This window comes from Centrocercus urophasianus, unplaced genomic scaffold (assembly GCF_019232065.1).
Source record: "Centrocercus urophasianus isolate 14NV4802_14NV808 unplaced genomic scaffold, USGS_Curo_1.0 seq_29, whole genome shotgun sequence".
NCBI classification, from domain to species: Eukaryota; Metazoa; Chordata; class Aves; order Galliformes; family Phasianidae; genus Centrocercus; species Centrocercus urophasianus.
In genome coordinates, this window is record NW_024884855.1 from 11,467,431 (window position 1) to 11,486,728 (window position 19,298).

The 19,298-nt window shown below is 42.6% G+C and overlaps 1 protein-coding gene across 6 annotated transcripts in view; it reads left to right on the forward strand.

The window, feature by feature from the left end:
• The window catches only part of PDGFA (platelet derived growth factor subunit A), a 33,877-nt gene that overhangs the window by 6,662 nt on the left and 7,917 nt on the right, over positions 1-19,298 (forward strand). The window contains exons 3-8 of one of the 6 annotated variants that reach the window (XR_006170380.1): positions 1,996-2,100; positions 4,340-4,527; positions 11,714-11,840; positions 13,322-13,404; positions 14,375-14,489; positions 14,617-15,206. Coding sequence is in view for 3 of the 6 variants with exons in the window: in XM_042827736.1 (XP_042683670.1) it covers positions 1,996-2,100; positions 4,340-4,527; positions 11,714-11,840; positions 13,322-13,377 (476 nt within the window). In the remaining 3 variants the exon portion in view is untranslated. Of the gene's footprint in view, positions 1-1,995; positions 2,101-4,339; positions 4,528-11,713; positions 11,841-13,301; positions 14,490-14,616; positions 15,207-19,298 lie in introns of those variants that run through there. The other 5 variants (XR_006170381.1, XR_006170379.1, XM_042827736.1 and 2 more) reach the window with 5 other exon arrangements.

Sequence of the window (19,298 nt, forward strand, 5' to 3'; positions counted from 1 at the left end):
AGATGCTTCTTGCTCTGAGCCTTGCTTAGATCTCGCACTGAGCAGCGTTCCTGCTGCTTTCTTCTGAGTATCTCTTCATTGCCTCAAAGCGAGGGAGAGGCTGTGACAACCTGAACTTGCCAAGAAGGACGTCAGCATTAAGGTGTTGGGTGGCTGGGCGTTAGGAAGCAGAAAAAGGCTGGAGGAAGATCAGAACGGATCCTCATTTTGCATAACAGCATTTGGGGTCAGGTGGATGGCTCGCTGCCATTGGAATGGGATGCAGGAGACCTGGCTCTGTTCCCCAGCGCAGTTGCAAACTTCCTGTGGGATCTCAGGCAAGCCATTCTGTTTACCCCACAGATGAATTTTGTGGAGTATGGGGTGCAATAAAAGCAGAAATAAAATGCATTAGTCATTGCTATGTTACATTACAGGGCTGGGATTGCAAATAAGGCCCATAGTCAGCTAATCTGTTCGGTTCCAAAATTTCTCACTGCAGTCAATGGGAAGCAAGTGCTCTGCATTGGTGGAAGGAGCCTACTTATCTGGTAGATTGAAACTCTGGATTTCACACCGACTTATTTCAGACAAGGATCTGTTCTGCTGATGAGGAAAAGCGGATTGATGGGGCTTCCTGGCCCTATTTTTTTTTTTTTACTCTCATTTAATCTTGTTTCAGTTACATACAGTACTGTTTTCCAAATAGTGATGGTATATGCTCAGGCATAGAGCTCTTCTTAAGGTGTTGGAGACATTTGTCTTCATGTCTTAGCCAGCTCTGCAGGTTATTCCATGAGTTGCATCTCTTTAGGGCAGGATTTCTTGGAGGCTGAAGAGAAGAAGCAGGTTTACGTGTAGGGCATGCCCTCAGGGAGACTGTTACTAATAAAGCAGAGGTCAAAGCTGCTTGCAGAGTCACAGGCAGCTGTGCATGCAAGGTGAACTGAAAGCAGGGAGCGTGACAGTGCAGAAGACAGAGGGATGTAGGCATTGCTGACATGGAGAGAGCGTAACTGAGTACAAACCATTTACATTTTTTTGGTGTATTTGGCTGTTTTCTTTGGAACCGGCAGCAAAACCTTGAAACTGTCCATTGACATTATGGAGGGCACTCCAAGAAGCAGAGTGCTAAATATCTTAGTTTGCTGTACTGAACTCTGCACGCAGTCCTCAGCATGCTTACGTCTGCCTGACCCACTGTTTGCAGACTGTGCTTGCTGTTTTCAGAACCCCACTGCATGGGACACGACCTGGACTGCTTCATTTAACAAAACCAAATAGTTGTAGCAGTTATTTTGTTGTTTTTCTAATGATAAATTAAATGCCAAGTTTTCAGTCTTTGCTTTTTCTCATGGCCCTTTAACCCATGTGGTAGGCTTATTTAGGGAACAAGACGAGCCTGGATGCAGTCCCAGAGTTTGCAGTAGCTTCAGATGCCCCTCCAAAGGTTAGGATACTTCACAGGGGATTTGTTCTGCAATGGAGAGGCTAAAAGGAAAGCCACGCTAGTTATTTGTGCTTTTGATTCTGTCCCGGTACAGTCGTGGAAACCAAGCTAGAGAAAATGTACAGAGGCAGCATTGTTGCTGTTGGGTGTGTAGCACTGTTTTCTACTGTAGCCTCATGCCAGAGTTCACTAAACTTCTCCTAAGAAACATTTCCTATGAAATACTGTTGATCTTATTTCTACACCTTTCCAGTAAGAGAAGTTTTACTCTGCCTTTCACGTAACAAGTGCATGTGTTTTGCTTTAGATGCAGTTCTGTATCACAGAGTGCATGCTTTGGGGGGGGCTTTCAGTAAAACGGGTGTCAGAATTGTGCTGTGCATACTTACATGTGGCATTTCATGTTTATGTCTTCCCTGCCTTATACCCTTGTGTTGATAGGAATTACGTTTGATTAATTGCAGCACAATTTGGACTTGTGCAGTTTTATATGTATGGAACAGCACTGTTAGCAGCTTTCCTGCTAATAACGGTGCTGAGGTTTAATACTTTGTTTCCTCTTTCAGGATATGATGATGTTTCAGAGGCAAACTTGAGGTCTTATAGTGTTCATTCTGCTAAACATGTGCAAGAGAACCGTCCTGTGCCCATTCGCAGAAAAAGAAGCATTGGTAAGAAACAAGCTGTTTGTACTCGGGGAGGAAGAACAGAGGGGTGTTTTTGGTCAGCCAAGCAGGGCGTTTCACTGGAAGAATGGGATGTGCACAAAAAGGAAAAAAGGCCATTTCTAGCTTCTGCTTTTCTGTTTGCACAAAATGGGCTGCTGCCTGAGAATCTGTCTTGTGGAGGCTGGCCGTAGCAGACAGACGAGCACAAATTCTTTACATTCACTTTCCTGTTGCAGCATGTTACAAAGCTAGACCTTGGTTAGAAAACGCTGTGATATTCAATGTATAATTCATAGTGTGGGGAACAGCTACAGCCGTTTGCTTTAAAAAAAACATCAACAGTTGGTAGGGTTTTCAGTACAGAAGCTCCACGAAAGGAAACAGCTTGACTCTTTATTCAAAAGGAAAAAACAGTTTATCCGAAAAATTAAAAGCCATTGATGGAAACACTGGGACATTCATTTCGTCGTTGTGTTGAGCACCAGGCATGTTTACAGGGGATTTTTTTCTCATTAAACACTAATGAAGGCAATCCAGTCAAGTCCAGATCCCCCGTTAAATGGATGCTGAGGAATGTGAGGGCGGTTTTTGTAAGCAGCGCTTGTTCATCTGATTAGACCTGTTTGACCATTTTACTTGGTGGTGGAAAGCATCCACGTTCTTATCTATTTAGGGTAATTCAGAGTCAGTGCATTCTAACACGGAGCTGTGGCTGCCCGCAGTGGGTAGCACAGCATGCTGTCGGCATGGATTTGCAGTGGGAATTGGCAAGATGCTCGTCACACTGAATGCCTCTGGAGAGCAGCGGTTCTGAAACAGTCTGCTGCACTTGGCACCTTGCTCTGCTGGGTGTTGGATACCTCTCCATAGCAGTCAGTGGGAACTGCGTATGCTCAATAACGTGGAGGAGTTGCCAGCTACCTTGCTATATTGGACCCTTTAATTTTGTCAAGTTCGTGGCACTGGGGATTGAGAAGAAGAATTTTCACTCTGTTCAGATGACCAAAACATACCTCTTTAAAAGCCAGGCCTGGATTTTCATGTTACAGTGCAGGCCAAGCCTGAACTTCTTGTGCTTCAGGAGTAACTGAAGAAGTGCAGGCAGAATTACAGTTCCCTGCCCCGTATGACCCGAAGCTATCACTGCTTCCACTCAAAGGCAAAACATCCAAGCTGCCTTCAGAGAGCTGACCACCAAATGAGCTATCCCTGAGATTGCTATTATTTTCTGGACCGTTTTAAATTACCGGTTTGACTTCCTAGGCAGTCCCTGGGTTGAGAACGATGCGGGGTTTGGATTTCTCACAACAGCAATCACGCAGTGCAGTGGGACGGAGCTGAGGGTGTCCCTGCTTGTTGCAGGGGAGTTGGACTGGATGACCTTTAAAGGTTCCTTCCAACTCAAACAATCTATGATTCTATGATTCCTCTTGTTCTGGTCCTCGTGTGGCTGAAGCTGCCAGCGACAAGCTCACCTTACCTGAACCTAGAAGTGAACTTGTTCAGCTGAAAATGACACTGCAGGTTCCTCAGTCACGCTACTCTTGTGGTTTTGCCTTATTCAAAAATAACAGATAAAATAAAACCACAGAACTTTGCACAGAACTTTCAATTAGAACAAAATGGCTGTTGCCCACTGATGGCGTGTGGACCAGAGTCCATATGAGGATGTTAAGGTTGTGGAAGTGGAAACTCAAGACTCAGAAGCTTCAAGCTGGCACGGGTTGTTTCCCAGCTCAGCCAATTTGAGTGTGATTAAAAATACCCTCAGTGCAGCTTCTGTGGCTGCCTTTGCCAGGTACTGCATGTTGGTGTGATAATATATGTGAGCAGTGATTGCCCCAATACTATAAAATAACAGCTGCTGTTCAGCAGTTGCTATGAGGCTGTATGGGAGAACTGGCTAAGGCAGAGAAGCCTCTTGCTGTCACTTCTAAAGAGCCAGGATTGCCTTACCTAGTGATATATATATACTCTGAGCTTGCTGGGAGCTGAGCCTTTGTCATCATGCATTTTAGGGCTGGGTTTTTGGGAGCAAGTCCAGCTTTCCCCCAGGGCAGCACCCACAGTGCAGTGGTAGGCAAACAGTGCTCGGCACCGGCGTGTTGGGAAGTGCTGGGTGCTGAGAACTGCCTCGCCCCGGGCTAAGGATGCCGCTCATAAATAGGCAGTGTGCGCTAGGTGGGTGCTCTGAGGTGAGAGCAGCTGTTCACCTGGAAGCGTGCATTTCTTCTGTTCACAGAGGAAGCCATCCCGGCTGTCTGCAAAACACGGACGGTGATATATGAGATACCTCGGAGTCAGATTGATCCCACCTCGGCCAACTTCCTGATATGGCCGCCGTGCGTGGAGGTGAAGCGCTGCACTGGCTGCTGCAACACCAGCAGTGTGAAATGCCAGCCCTCACGGATACATCACAGAAGTGTCAAGGTGAGCAGAGCGGGGCTGTAGAGCCCTGAGAACCTCCTCATAAGTGTAGGAACTTCAGGTGTCGTGGCCTGTTCTGCATGATCTCGATCTTTAATACCCATCCTCTTAGCAAAGGGGCTGGCTGCTATGCTCCTCTCTGGTTGAGTGAGCCAAGGGCCTTTTCAAATGGCATGATTGCTGGAAAATCCTGGGTTTGGATTTGGTTTCCACAGGGTTCCCTTCAGGTTTTTTCTTCTCTTAGTAATGAAAATAAAGTTGATTGTGTCTTTCCCATGATCTCGCACTGTGCGAATCTTACAGTTAGGAAGTTAAAATGACTCAAGGGGCATTGGACTTAAAAAAACAAAAACCAACAACAACAACAAAAAAACAACAAAAAACAACATCTCAGTGTGGAATGCTGTTTTCTTAATTAAATATTATGCAGCCTAAATTGGGCTTTTATATTTGACAACATAACACTTTTGATCTGAAAAAAATGTGTTTCAAATTATCTTACCCCAGGGATAGAAGACTCAGCGGCTTCATGCTGTATTTACTCATTAGACAAAATCCCTGTTGCAATTTTCCAGTAAATACTATGTGAAATATTTCTTGTGTTCATTAGGTTTCACTCTGTTCTAATTTTTATCAGTGTTTAAACAAGTAATGTTGATTTACATCTGCATGTAGGAGATTAGACTTAGCACTTACACTGCTAAAGCTCTGAGTTCGTGTTGCTTTGAGTATTTTAAGAGCAGAATTTGTTTTTTTTAAAAAAAAAAGAAAGAAAGAAACCAACCCATGTTCTTGAACATAAAATTGCCCAGTACAACACTCTGATCTCTCTACTTGGAATGGATTTCTTCTTGAGGAAGGTGCTGTTAACCCACGTATGTTGTAAACACAAAGTGTGGCATCTGGGTTGATGTGGAGTTTTTTCATGCACGCAGGCAGGCATCTGAGCAGGACTTCTTTTCTGAGCATCTGAAAAATGTTTTCACATCCAGATAAGCTGGAGAAACGTCTGAAGAGATTTCCTCACTTTTTACAAAAGCAATTCTATTTGCACTTGCTTGCTGCTTGTCTGCTTGTCCTGTGTGGGGGCTTTGCAGCAACGATGAAAAATGAGGGAAAAAACTGGAATCATATCTAAGAGCTGAGTGCAAACCAAAGAAGTTGGAGCATTATAGTTGTAATAGGAGCTGAACAGCTAAGTGCTTCAGTGTTATATCTAGTGCTGTTACTGTTCGGGTTTGGTTCAGCTTCCAATTAATTTTGTGTTGCAAGTAATAGATATAAAGCAGTTGGAGGTGGCCAGCAAGGAGTTGTCCTGTGTACTGTGAACCGTGTTGGTGTTTGTGGTAGGACTGAGTAGCCCTGTTCTTGTGACCTGTCCCTGCAGTGCATGGGGGAGAGAAACTGCAGTCCTCAGTTGCTCAGGGACCCCAGGGGCTCCCTAGAAGCCTCAAGGATGCAGCCTGTAACTGGCAGCACCTTGGTGGGATGTCACTGCTGGGGCTGCTTCCCAGCACACAGAGTCTTGCACTCAGTGCTCTGATAATGCTTTGAGTGCTTTTAGATTTGCATTCATTTTAATAGGGCGCAAGCTAAAAGTAGTCTCAGCTGAGCAGCTGCTCTTTGTGGCTGTGTAAATATATTGCCACCAGCGATATCAATATACGTCAGTCAGCTTTGGAGGACATTTTTTTCCCCCCAAAACTCCAAGACTGCTCCAAATAGTCATTAAGTAGAAGGGGGAGGGGAGGGAGGAGGACAAGAGGTCAAGCAGGAACAGGATGTTCATTGTAAAGGTTGTAGGCTGACCCCACTGTCACACCAGAAATCTCTGAACAGGATCCATATTTATGCCCTCCAGAGTCATATCCTCTTGTAGCTTTGATATAATTGATGGTTTTATGAGCTTTTTGTCAATCTGACGTTCTGAGCTGAATGTCTGCTCATGCCATTAAGTAGCTGGCCCAGAGTAAGTGTCGCTGGAAAGGTAGGGGGAGAGTTCTGGAGAGCCTCTCAGCTGTTCTACAATGTGGTTGGAAAGCTGTCTTGTATTTTCCCCTGATGTCAGACTGCATAAAAGCCCTCTTTTGATTAAACATTGAAAAGGCTTTCCCCACTTCCTCTTCATTGACAAGGTAGTGAGATCATAGCTGGCCCATTCACACTAGAGAAATGTTCACCCAGAAAGGTCAGCAAGTGGGTTTGCATCATCTAACAGGCTGAAGCAGAGGGTGTTTTCTTTGTTTTACTGAGGGCCTCTGTATTCAAGGTTAAGAAACAGCTGAAGCAGTGTGAGAGGAGAAGCGGAGGGGCTTGTACTGGGGCATTCCTTTCTTGGGGACACGACTTGAAGGCTATAGGGTTTCAGAATGTCTTCACTTAGCCTTCACAGAGCCATGTTCAGGTGGCCAGCATACTGCTACTGGGCTCATGGAACTGGAGCTGCAGGGAGACTGCAAGCCAGGGGTGTTGGTGGTGTGGGTTGGTGACATGACTTCCCCAAAACAAGTTCTCTGAGGTTTCCCCTTTGTTGGGTGGAGCAGTGGAAGGGAGGGTCCCCTGCCCTGTGACATGGGGAACTCCAGAGAGCTCAGCTTCTGGTCCTAAAGAGCTCTGCTCAGCACGCTGTACCTGTAACAGCACTGCAGCAATCTGATTGAGATGAAGTACCTGGCTGGGAGTTGCCCTTTGATAGGAAGGAACAAGTTGCAGTTCTATCCTTCTGACAGAGAAATGGTAACAAGGATTGGTGAGGAGGGGTGTTGTTATCTGTTACAGATATATTTCTTCTTCTGTCTGCAAAAGCATTTCAGCAACATGTGCAGATTCTGTTGCTTCTGCACAGTAAGATCACGTATTTACCAAGTACAGAACTGCAATTTATTTTGGGGTTTCTGAACTGAGTCTTGCCAGGATGTTTCTTGTAATATTCAGCACAATTATTATTCACATTTTTGGTCAGAGTGGCAGAAAACAGTTAATATTGCAGAGCAAATCCTGCTTACAATGATGAGTAGCCAAGCTGAGTATTACTGTTGTTTGCAGCAATGCTCATTTCTAAACACAGAAATGACATAAATCACCTCAGCTCTTCTTTCTGCTTTTCCTTGGGCCATAGCCACAACAACTTCAGCCATTTCTGAGTATTCAGCACTGAGCTGATGGAGGAAATTTAACCTAGTATGTTCATACAGTAAATTAATACAGGGGAAAGGGAGCTGGAGAGAGGGGATGCTGCTCCTCAGCTGTCACTTGGGTGCTGCTGAGAGGTTGTGAAGGGAAGGACAAAAACACAGGAGGTATTCAGCAGAGCTGCCCAGTACCCAGTGGTGTGTGCACGTGAAATGGCTGTGTGTCATGTCTGCAGCCTTAAGGACGTTTTTCCTCAGTGACCCCTTCTATCAGTAGGGTAAGCAGCACTTTGATTTTAGCTGTGACCTAACAGAAGATTACTGCTGGTGGCAGGCAGGACCAGCTGACAGGGAGACCGAAGGTCAATTTAGGAACGGAAGAAACAAGGGAAGCCCCAGTCCAAACCAAGTGAAGTGTTTTAGCATCTTCCCAACATGCCCCACAGCAATCTCAGCCTCTCGTGCCTTTGGGGGCTGCATTCCCAGCATCCTGCTGCCATGGCACGGTGATAGGGCTGCCCTGCCTGGGCTTCCCCCATTCCCACAGCAGTGGCAGCACCCGGCGCCTCGCTCCGTGCAAGGAGAGCAATCCCCGAGTGTCCATGCACAGAGCTTCCCTTGGGGATTGGGCTGGCAGAGTGCCCTGCAAATGGAGTTTTAATGGAGTGGCAGCCAGGCTGTGGGGCGGCCCGCCTCCGTGCATGGGGCAGTGCTGCTCAGCTGGCAGCACGTCTCCTGGTGGGCACTGTGCCCATCCTGCCATCCCTGCAGCATGCAGGGACTTGGCAGGTCCCTGCTGAGCCCCTCCAGTGCCTTTATGCCCTGCAGGCCTCCGTCTTCCTCGCAGACCTGAGGGCGGTATAGAAGGAGTTGTGAGGTGCTGGAATATGGGAGAAATGATTAATCCCAGGCAGTGCCCTCAGTCCGTCGTTTTTGGTTTTATTTCCCATCCTGTATTTAGCCATCAGCTTCATGAGCTTTGCTGCTCTGTGTGTTGTGAGGAAGTTTCTACGCTGAGATTTCCATGCAAGCTCCATCCCGTGGTAACTGTCAGCTGTGTGCTAGGGCAGTTCTGGATGCTGCTGCTTTCAGTGCTGTTTTCATCCCACTGTCATTCATTGATCTCTCTCCTGCAGAAGCTCTAGGAGAGGTGTTTCCATGACATTTCATAGGGCCACATATGTTTTTCAGATTTTATTTTCATTTTAACCTAACCACCACACCATACTGTAGAATGATACACAGGCTCTGCTGTGAATCAAGTACGGTACCATTGGTTACACACCACTTATCCAAGCTAGTCTGTTGTCTTCTTTCTCCCTCTTAGTCCTTATATAGTAATCTTCAGTTCTGGAGGGATTTGAGGTTGTGGTTTTTAGTTCTGTTGCATTAATGACAAGAAGAAGAAGCTGATGTTGGTATGAGTGGTTTGCTGAGGACTGGCCATCAAAGCAGTTGGTATTACATGTGGCAGTAAGTGTGCAAGATAAACACCAGGGACAAAAATATGAAGCAGAAAACAGACAGTAACAAAAGGCCAAATCCCACACTATTAGCATAGCCATCCCTGTTTATAGCCACTGAAAATCTGACCTGCAGCCTTTATCGTTTTAGATTAGCATTAATTGGCAGCAGGTGCTAGGAGATGACACAAGCATGGCAATTTAACTCTTGTGTGTGCTGCTGCAGTTTTAATGTTCACAGCATACTAAAAAGCATCATTCCTTCAACTTGCCTCGCATGAAGTAGGGCAGTGAAACATATGCTGGATTGTACTGTAGCTACAGTGTACTGAAAACCCAGAGATAGAAACTGCTTCTTGAATTCTTTGTGATCCTATCATTCAAAGCATCACCTTCTTTGCTCTTTTTTTCTAATGTTGTTTGATACCAAGTAGCCACAGAGACTAACTCATCTAACTTTCAGTTTGGCAAACAAAGCAAAACAGGGACAGACTTCAAAATGTTTTTTGTTGTGTGTAAGTTTCAATAAAGCTGATTTATTCCAACAGTTGTAATAAGCATGGCAGATCTGAAAGCTGTTCTGTGATTGCTGGGTCTCTTTGTCTGTGGTGATGAAGGTGTCTTAATTACTGTTTGTTTTTGTAAATTTTAAGGATTAGTCATCCTTTCATGCCAGATGACTTGGTTGTACCATACATTTTCATGTCTTCACACTCAAGGACCTGTTGGACTTGGATCCTGACAGATTTTGAAGCATACTGCTTTGACCCTTTGTTAATCTTCAGGCTAAAGCATTCTTTTATGCCATGGCCAGCTCTTAATCTGTTTATATGGAGATAGGAAGTTTTTGAAGATACCTTTAATGTGGACATCTTAGTTAATGTATCTGTCTCTCCGCAACTTTTGTTTGCTGGATAAATGAAAATGGTCTCCAGATCCTGTTGACAGAAGAGGCGGTGACCAAAACACGGATTTGAAATCCTGGCTCTGTGCAAGCAATGGCAGACCTCCCATTGACTTTAACAAGGCCAGGATTTTGCTCTCGCTTCTGTTACTGTCATTCAGAGGTCCCTGGTAGTTTATGTACATCCAAAGAGCCAAGAGAGTTTCTGGGAACTGGGAATGTGATGTTTTTTCCAGCCACCACTCTCGTTCTTTGAGGCTGTTGTTCCATTTTGGGGAGGGCCAGGGAATGGTTTTCATGGTTTGAAGGTTGATTTTGGAGCTTTGAGACCCTGCCAAGCACACCAGTAAACCATTACAAGGAGAGAGTGAATGTTTTGCTTAGGGGATTTTGCTTGGATTGGACCTTTTGGCTCTGTCATTTAACTTTTCTACAGGCAATCTGCCTCTCTCTTCCTTCTGCTCCCTCACCTATCTCATTTATAATGCATACCTGTATTAAGTTCCTGTTTGCTGGGACAGGCATGATGCAGTCCTTTTTGTCAAGCAGTAGACATATCACTAGTAGAACTGAGGAGCCATGATTTAATTTCAGTGCTTACCATTTTAAGCAAACGGTTGCCACCCTACTCAACCCAAATGTAAACTAAATTTAGGTACTGTCTGGGGCTCTTTTCCCTCTCTGTGCCATTTTCTGTTGCATGGTTGTGCATCGTGCCTGTTACTCTCAGCACGACCCCATGCCCAGCACCCCACAACCTATCTGTGTCAGTGCCCCAGCCCAGCGGTGCTCCTGTTGCCTGCACTGTGTTCCTGCCCTGCCTGCTGGCACTGGACTGTTCAGGTTTCCTCACATTCAGTGTTCCTCAACCTCAATGTCCTTTTGTGTTGGTTTTCTTTGCATTGAGATCTGCTGCTTCTCCAACATGCTGCTATCCAACCTCGCCTTGCCCCCCAGACTTCTCTTGTAAAGGGTGCCAGTGTTTTAGCACAAAGTCGGGCAGTGCAGTTGGAAGCAGTTGGATGGATCAGAGAGGAGCAGCGTACCTGCTAGCCTTCCACAACAAGAACCAAAGGCTGGATCTAGTTTGCACGTGGCAGTTCCCTTGGACCTAACAACAGTGTGTGGGAGCTCTTGTAAGCAAGTCTCGGGTTGTTGCAAGGAATGAGTAGAACTGAGATTACTGCTTTCTAGGCTGATACTCAGATGCAGGTCTCTGAAGGGTTGAGTACTTTACTTCCAGAGGACTCTGAAGACAACGATTTGTGATCTAGAAAATGTGTTACGATCTAACTGAATGCCTTTGTTGGTAGCCTTCAGCTTAAGAGCAGTGGTCAACATGTACAGAACAGCATGCTGAAAGTGGCAGTCTGCAAGAACCAACGCCGAGTAGAGTTCCTATATAAGCTTATTGTGATATATGTGAAAACTGAGTTGCCTGAAACATCAAAATGAAATGAGTGGGAAATTATTTTATCTTGGGGGAAAACTGTTTCAAAGTGCTGAACTTGAGTAAACAAATAGCCTGTGCAATAAGTGGTTACATGATGCACAATTAAGATAAAAGAAGATTATTATGCTAACATTTTATGTGGGTTTGGCTTCATTCAAAAATAGAGGTATATAGTTATCTGTCTTCAGTCCTGAACTATGTTAATGTGTCTCAGTACATACCTCATCGTATTTTATAGGTGGCAAAAGTGGAATATGTTAGAAAAAAGCCAAAATTAAAAGAAGTTCTGGTGAGATTAGAAGAGCATATGGAATGCACCTGTACATCAACAAATACTAATTCAGATTATAGAGAAGAAGAAACTGGTATGTTTTCCTTTTATTTTTGCATTAATGCTTATTTCATATAGAGCTTGTTTTTATTTTAGTAAAGAATGTAAAGCAAATCTTGCTTCCAGTGAACACAGTAGAGCCCCAGCTACTTCCCTGGGTGTTGGAGATGCAAAATTAGAAGCAGTTTGTGCTAGAAAAAAAAGTTTGGACTTGAAGTTTAAATTTTGTCAATTCTCATTAGGTTAGACTTTAAATAAAAGGAAATGACCAATATTGCTCAGGTCTTGCTTAATTAAGTTAAAGGTTGTCCTGTTGCAGCTTATTGGTGAACTCTGTTGCCTAATTTCTTTGGACTTTGTGGAGACAGAGTTAAGGCTGAGATTTACTTGACCTTGGGGAAAATACGAAACGAATATAAAGCACTGAGGAGTAAATTTTATATTCAGAAGTAATGAGTTTTGAAACAACAGTGCCTGCTTCTGTTGTTTTCTTACTTACACGTAGTCAAGAATTCATTGGCCAGTGTTAGGTTAAATGTGTGCCCGCCCTCTCAAGACAAAACTTAAATAATCCTGGGGAAGTTCATGTGAGGAAGTACTTATTTCCAATGTGATTTTCATGAAGTGCCTGAAATCACTAGCTCAGATCCTCTTCCTAGGTGTAATGCAGGACTAGAAACATGTTCAGGAAACCCACTGAAGTCACTGCAAAAGTTCACTTTCACCTCTTCCAGGAGCTTAGGGGGTTACAGTAGACTCAGCCCCAAAATCAGTGTCAGTAAAGAGCAAGTAAATATAGGAAGAAAGTTGCTCAGTGGTGATGGATTTCATAGGTGTCTGGGTAAGGACTGCCTCTCTCTGGCATGGAGGCATTAAACCTGGCCTAAGGAAATGCCAGCTCCAGCTGCTCTGAACAGCAGAATTAGAATTTGTATAAAAGCAACAATAGGCCTCTGTTGTGATTTCTATTTGACACTGATTTATGATCTAAGCAGAGTGTTTCAACTCAGGCTAGGTTGAGTTATGAGTAGACAAAAACACATTTTAAATGGTTATTTTTGTGTACATAATTTTTTTTTTCTGTCTTGCATTTGGAAAAAAATGTTTGGTTAGATAAATTATGTGCGAAAAAAGGGGTAGAAATTTAATGGAAGAATACAGTTTTCTAGGATTTAATAACTGATGGGAATAAAATTTGTACCAGCAAGTGGATGGTGAGCTGAAAATAGCTTAACTACAGAGCTGCAAGTGTGTACTGAGTACAGCATGGTAACAGTAATTCTAGATGGATCTTCGTAATGACGCATGCGATGCCAGCTTCGTTTATTATTTCTTTACTTTTGTGTAATTACTTTATAAACTGAATGTCAAATCAGATGTTATGAAGTTACTTCTTTAGTGCAAAGGATAATGAGATTTCTTTGAAATGTAAACGGTTTGAGTGTTTATGACTTCAGTGTTCAACAAAATGCATTACCTTGGGGCTTTTGACCAGCCCTGCCCTTATGTTAACAGGAAGGCCTAGGGAATCAGGTAAAAAACGGAAACGAAAAAAGTTAAAACCAACATAAAACCTACTGGAACTATTTGATATTCAGGTAGGACCTATATGCTGAACACCCTAATAGCACAAGTACTGGAAAACTTAATCAAATACCATCACTTCAACTTAATCACTGTTCAAAATCTTGACACTTGCTACCTCAAGGCTGCAAAGAGATTAGAGTTGATTGGCTTTGATAATTCTACCTGCTGGTATTTTTCCTTTAAGCTCCACATCACCATCAGCATCTTACATTCTTGAGCTACTTCCTTTTCTTGCCTTTTTTTATTTTTTTATTTTTATTTTTTTGGAGGGTGCTAATACTTCAGCTTCTGAAATCTCAAGTTCCATCGCCTCTGCTTTTGTTTCATTATTATTGATTTCTGAGGTCAAACATCACATAATAATGCATGAATGAATTGCCAGGTTACAAACTGTTGTGTTCCCATCGTTGTCTATAAAACATTGAGTGTATGTATGTAGTAAATATTATTCTTTGCATGGCCATCAAACCCTTGTTTTGGCATGAACTGGGATTGGTTGTACGTGCCCCTGAGGAGGAAGGTGCTTAGAAATGCCACCTTTGTGTTGCAAGGCCCTGTGTTACTTACAGCACAAAATTAAGATTTTTTTTGGCTCTGTTCAGTCTCAGTAGGATAACAGTCAGTCATCAAAATTCATGAGGTTTTCAGCATAGTGAAAAACTAACACCCTCTGAATGCAGAAATGCCTGAAATCTGTTGGCCAGCGTATTAGCGGTGTATGATGATGAGACGCACGTTCCAAATTGAATACTGAGTTTTCATTTCTTAATGACTTGTAAATTATGCAAATTGCAGCACTTGCATTTGGTTCTAGTGTTTGGAGTGGGAATGATTTGGATTTTGCAGTGTGTGTACCGAATGCCCTTATGATGGTGAACCGAATTCCAAACATCTCGTTTTGCACATAAACTCCCAATGGCAGTGTTCGTTTTTACTGATGTGTCGTTTCTAAAGAATGCTAAACTTGATATCCTGTTTCAGATTAACAGGTATTTATTGGGAGTAGTATGATAGAAGCAAAGATTTTCTAAAATTCAACCCTTAAAAGTGCGCATGTAAACTCAATCAGAGCAGCATTTAGAGCTCCTTGCCCCAGGTTAGTGACTCTTCATGCAGAACAGCTTTTTATTTTTTTTTAATTTTTAATTTTTAAGTCATCTGCTTTGAGGATAGGACCTTTGATTCTAATCATAGAGTTATTGTATCTTTTTTCTCTCCTGCAGATGTAAGGTGAAAATAAGCTAGAAAAAAAAACTTCTCTCTGGGACATGGATGTACATGGTTTGTTACATTCCTGAACCTACTATGTATGGTGCTTATTGACTGTATACTTTATTTGTTCTCCTGTGTGGAAAAAAAAAACAAAACAAAACTGGCTCAAAAGAACACTTAATGAGAACAAAGAGACAATGTACATTTGTTTAATGTGACATCAAAGCAAGTATTGTAGCACTCTGTGAAACAATAGGAAGCTTCCCTGTCCAAAAAAGAAAAAAAAAAAAAAAAAGAGAAAAAAACAGAAAAGAAAAAAGACAGTTGAACGAATGAATGGAGGATACCAAAAGTACCCAAAAACATGACAAAAATCTGAGTGAATAGTGGATTTCTGTCAGAGCAGTCAACGGTGCTTTACGTCAAGAAATGTGCCTGCGTTCTTGATGAAGATGGATGGACACTGATGGACTTCAGGCACAAATAAAGCAGGAATGTATGAAATGATCAAATGCCACGCAAACACTATAGAACAATACATCCTTGCTTGGTGGTGTTTTAAAAGTCTATACAAAAAAAAAAGCAACAAACCTTTTGGGGATCTTTAGTTGTTTTTTTTTTTTTTTTTTTTTTTTTTACACCATAAAGTGATTATTAAGTTTTCTTTTTACTCTTTGCCTAGCTTTTTATTATCTCTTGGACTACATTTGCCAATAACACATATAAAAGACTGGTATAACAGTAAGAACACGAAACATTGCGGTATTTCTCCTAGTGGGATGCAAACTAATGAGATGTATTAAAATAAAAGTGGTATACCTATGCATAATTTTCTAGACGTTTCTTGGTTTATGTTCCCCAACCTCCCCCGTAATTTAAAGCATTACGTAAAAAGAAATAAAGAGGAAAGAAAAGAGAGACGTGCGTAAACAAATCATAGGATATCCATGCAAAAACCCTTTTTTTTTCCTTTCAGACTTATGCCAGTTGCCTACTAGTGATATTGTGTTAGCAATTGTCATTCTTATCAGTATACAGATACTTTTATTTCACATGTTGGAGCTGTGTGAAATGTACAAGTTCTTGTATCTGCATTGTACAATGTCATGGTGGCATGGGAACTACCTTGCTGCAAATATTTGAACAAAACCTAAAATTCTTTATTTTTGGTAAAATGTTATGCTTTATGTGTATTCAACAGAAATATGTGTTTTTGTAAAGGTGAAGTTTGTATTTTTATCTAAAAATTAACAGTTTTATATACCTGAGAAAGCCTGCTATGTTTTCTTGAACCAAAAAAAAAAAAAAAAAAAAGAAAAAAAAAAAAAAAAAAAAAAAAAAAAAGAGGAAAAAAAAAAAGCATTTTGTGGTCATATTTTTGTAGTAGAATAGCCCAAATAACATCAAAATCTATTTTAACTATAGCAGGGCAGATAAAATAGTCTGGCATGAGCCCCTGTATTTTCAAAGTGCCAAAGGATGTTGTGTTGAGCTCTCCCTGGATTGCAGTGGGAGCCACATGTCTAAATCCTGCTTTACTGCTTTGGAAATTCAGGGCTGTGCCAGATATGACATGGCTACTCTCTGGGCCAAAATCACTGCCCCACCCCAGTAGTTTGGATTATGCATCCTTTGTTTTGTTTGGGTTATCTCATTGGATATGTAAAATGAACTACTGGATTCTTTTCTTTGTGAAACATCGGCAAAGAGATGAAAGAGTTTTCTCCTCTTAGTTTGGAATGGGAAAGAGTTCATCTTGAGACAGCGTTTCCACTCAAATACAAAATACCTTCAAGTGTGAGTGAGCTGCAGAACCTTAAAACAGCAGAAGAGAGAGTTTTAACCTTTCCATTTCTTTAAGTGTAGTTCAGCCATCCCCCGTCCCTCTAGCTATGTCCAGTTTCAACCAAACAAAGCAATGTTAGCTAACAGGCATTATTGGTTTCAGATGCTAATGCAGAGATAGTTCGTCACCGTTCTATTTTGTGGTCATTTTCCCGGTGTATTTGTTGAGCACCAAAACTGGAAATACATTTAACTAAGATTGTCTGTGCTTGTTTTCCACTAAGTGTGCTGTTCACAATGTTATGCACATGAATGTATGTGTCTGCGTTTAAAGAAGTGTATAAAATGTAATTTATATATTTATGTTTCAGTGGGATGCCAATAATGTTGCTCCTTTCCTTTTTTTTTTTTTTTTTTTTTTTTTTTTTGTCTGAAAGATATCTAATGAAAAAGAAATCATATATCCATTAAAATCATGTAGATGAAAAGCATTATGTGACCCACTCAGACACTGTGCAGGTATGAGAGGATGTTGAAGTCACTTAAGTGGAATAATTTGCAAAAAACCTTTTGGAGAGTCCTATGGTCACACTGGCATAAGAGGTTGCATTGAAACGTGTGGGCCAGACTCCCTGGAGTAACTCTGTTGACTGTAACGGAGCTCTGCTGATTTACACCACCAGCGAGTCTGGCCTGTGTGAAGTTCTCGGGAAGAAAGTAAGCTAAGAGGCATGCATTTTGCTGGTGCCAGCAAATAAGTGTGTTACGCCAAATTCAGCAAACCAGGAGAGAAAGAAGACTGAATGGAGTCTTTTCCAGTAGTCGTTTGTTTGAGGCTTGTAGTGTCGAGTTAATTTTGTTACCAGGAATGAAACGCACATGAGCCTTTGCTCTCGAGCACAATGTTTATATGGCATGCAGCAGATAACACAAAAATCTCAGGGCTATATTCTCAGCTAGTATAAATTGGCAAATGTTTTTTACTTCAGCCGCCCCTAAGCTAATTTACATCAGATGAGGATCCAGTCCGCAGTTCTAAAGCACGAGGAGCAGTGTCAGGACATACGTGCCATTTGCTGTCACCCGGCTGAGATATTACCCGGAGCCTTGTGAGCATCGCAGGCTGTGCTGTTGGGCCTTCTGTGAGCTGGCAGATAACAACCAGAAGGAACACTAACTGTAAAGGTTGTGACACAGGAGACATTAATTCAAAGTTAAGTTGGACATTTCAAGGGCCATATCCTCAGCTGGTGTAAATCACCGTTGCTCTGTTGCCTGCAATGGAGCGGTACCAGCTTACACCACTTGAGGGGCCGGTCCTTCATTCTTGCTCATCCCTTTCACTCCTCGGTCCTGCAGGGATCTCAGATTGTCGTGTACTGTTAATGTAATCCTGTGTTCTCTAATACTTAAGCACAATAAGTGAATATAAGAATGAGTGTCAGACTTAACTTTGAATGTCCGAGCTCTGAAATGGTTTGTTTCACCATTGTGGCTGTAAATTAAACAGTTCTCTGTGCATCTGTGAATGCCGTGTCATACCTTCTTCCACTGTCTGTTGGAGTTGGACTCTGCCTGGGCTTCTGAAGTGCAGCGATTGGAGAGACAGAGGGAAGGGTGTGAGCAGTTGGAGCCGCCACATACGTGATTGATAACTGCTGTTTGTGGGGTGGGGTGCAGCAGGGTGCTTGAGGAGGGACCCGAAGGTGGCAGTTGTTGAAAGTCCTGTTCCCACGCAGTGCTTCCATGCCTTGTTGTTTTTGTCCTTGCACAAACTAGGGGGAGGTTTGGGGGCAAGATGTTCTGTTTACATTCTGCAGTTGCTTCACCTGTCCGGAGATTCAGAAGTTGTTGGTCTGATGTTATCCTTTTTGCAGTCTTTTCTGATCAAAAAGCCTGTGTGTAGGGAAGTGTCAGAATACACCTCAGTGTCATCATACGGTGCATGACTGCTGATTCTCTAGTCAATTTTTTGCATTTAATTCTGTGCTCCAACTTTTGGAGCTGCCCTTCAGTTGTTATTGAGTGAAATCAAAGATTACGTGCCAGTTTTCCTTCCTCTTCTGCCATTTTTCGTCCTACTTGGCATCTGCTTTGTTAGCACATAGTGACTAGCAGTTGCTCCTCTCCAGCCCTGGAGGTTCCTAGGCAGCTCCAGATCTTCTGCGTCTTTGAGCTTAAGCCTTTTATTCTACTTGGAACAGCATCTCATGTATCTCCTCCCTCCAGTGGGCTGCAACATTCCAGCTGTGAGGTTCTCTTGGCTGTCATCCTCAGGTCCATATTCGCCTTCTGTGGGCTGTTTTCCAGCTACTCTCTGCCTGACTTTCCCATCTCTCTGTTTCTCTCAGAAATAATTTTCCCTTCCTCGATTCTTTCTCATCACATATCTCTTTGCTTTCCCTCTGCCTGCGAGAACAGTCTTTGATCTGTTTATCTTGAAATCAATTGCTTTATCTAGGCATGTGCCTTGAGATCTGTCTCCCAGGCTTACAAGCCTGTAACTGACCACACACGTGAAAAACAAATGCTCTTATATAGACACATGTTTATGGAGAGAAGAAGATTCATCTTTGCATGTGGCAAAATAGTGCTGAAGGCTCCCTTAGAAGCTCTGTCCAATTGCAGTAACACTGTAACTCTGGAGTAGCGGTGTTGAAGCTCTTCAGACACTTGACAGCTCAATTAAACTCAGTATCCCCATTTACAATTTAATTTGGAAGTGCACCCAAAAGCAAAGATGAAGTTGCAATGCTACCTCAGATTTGTATGCTCGTATTTTACTGTAAAGTGGAGGAAATAATGTTTATAAGCCCCTTCCTTGGCTTTGAAACTCTTACCCTGAGCGTTGATCTGGCCCACTCTTGGGCTGAAAGTTTTCGTTGCTTTCAAACCTAGACAAAGCAGA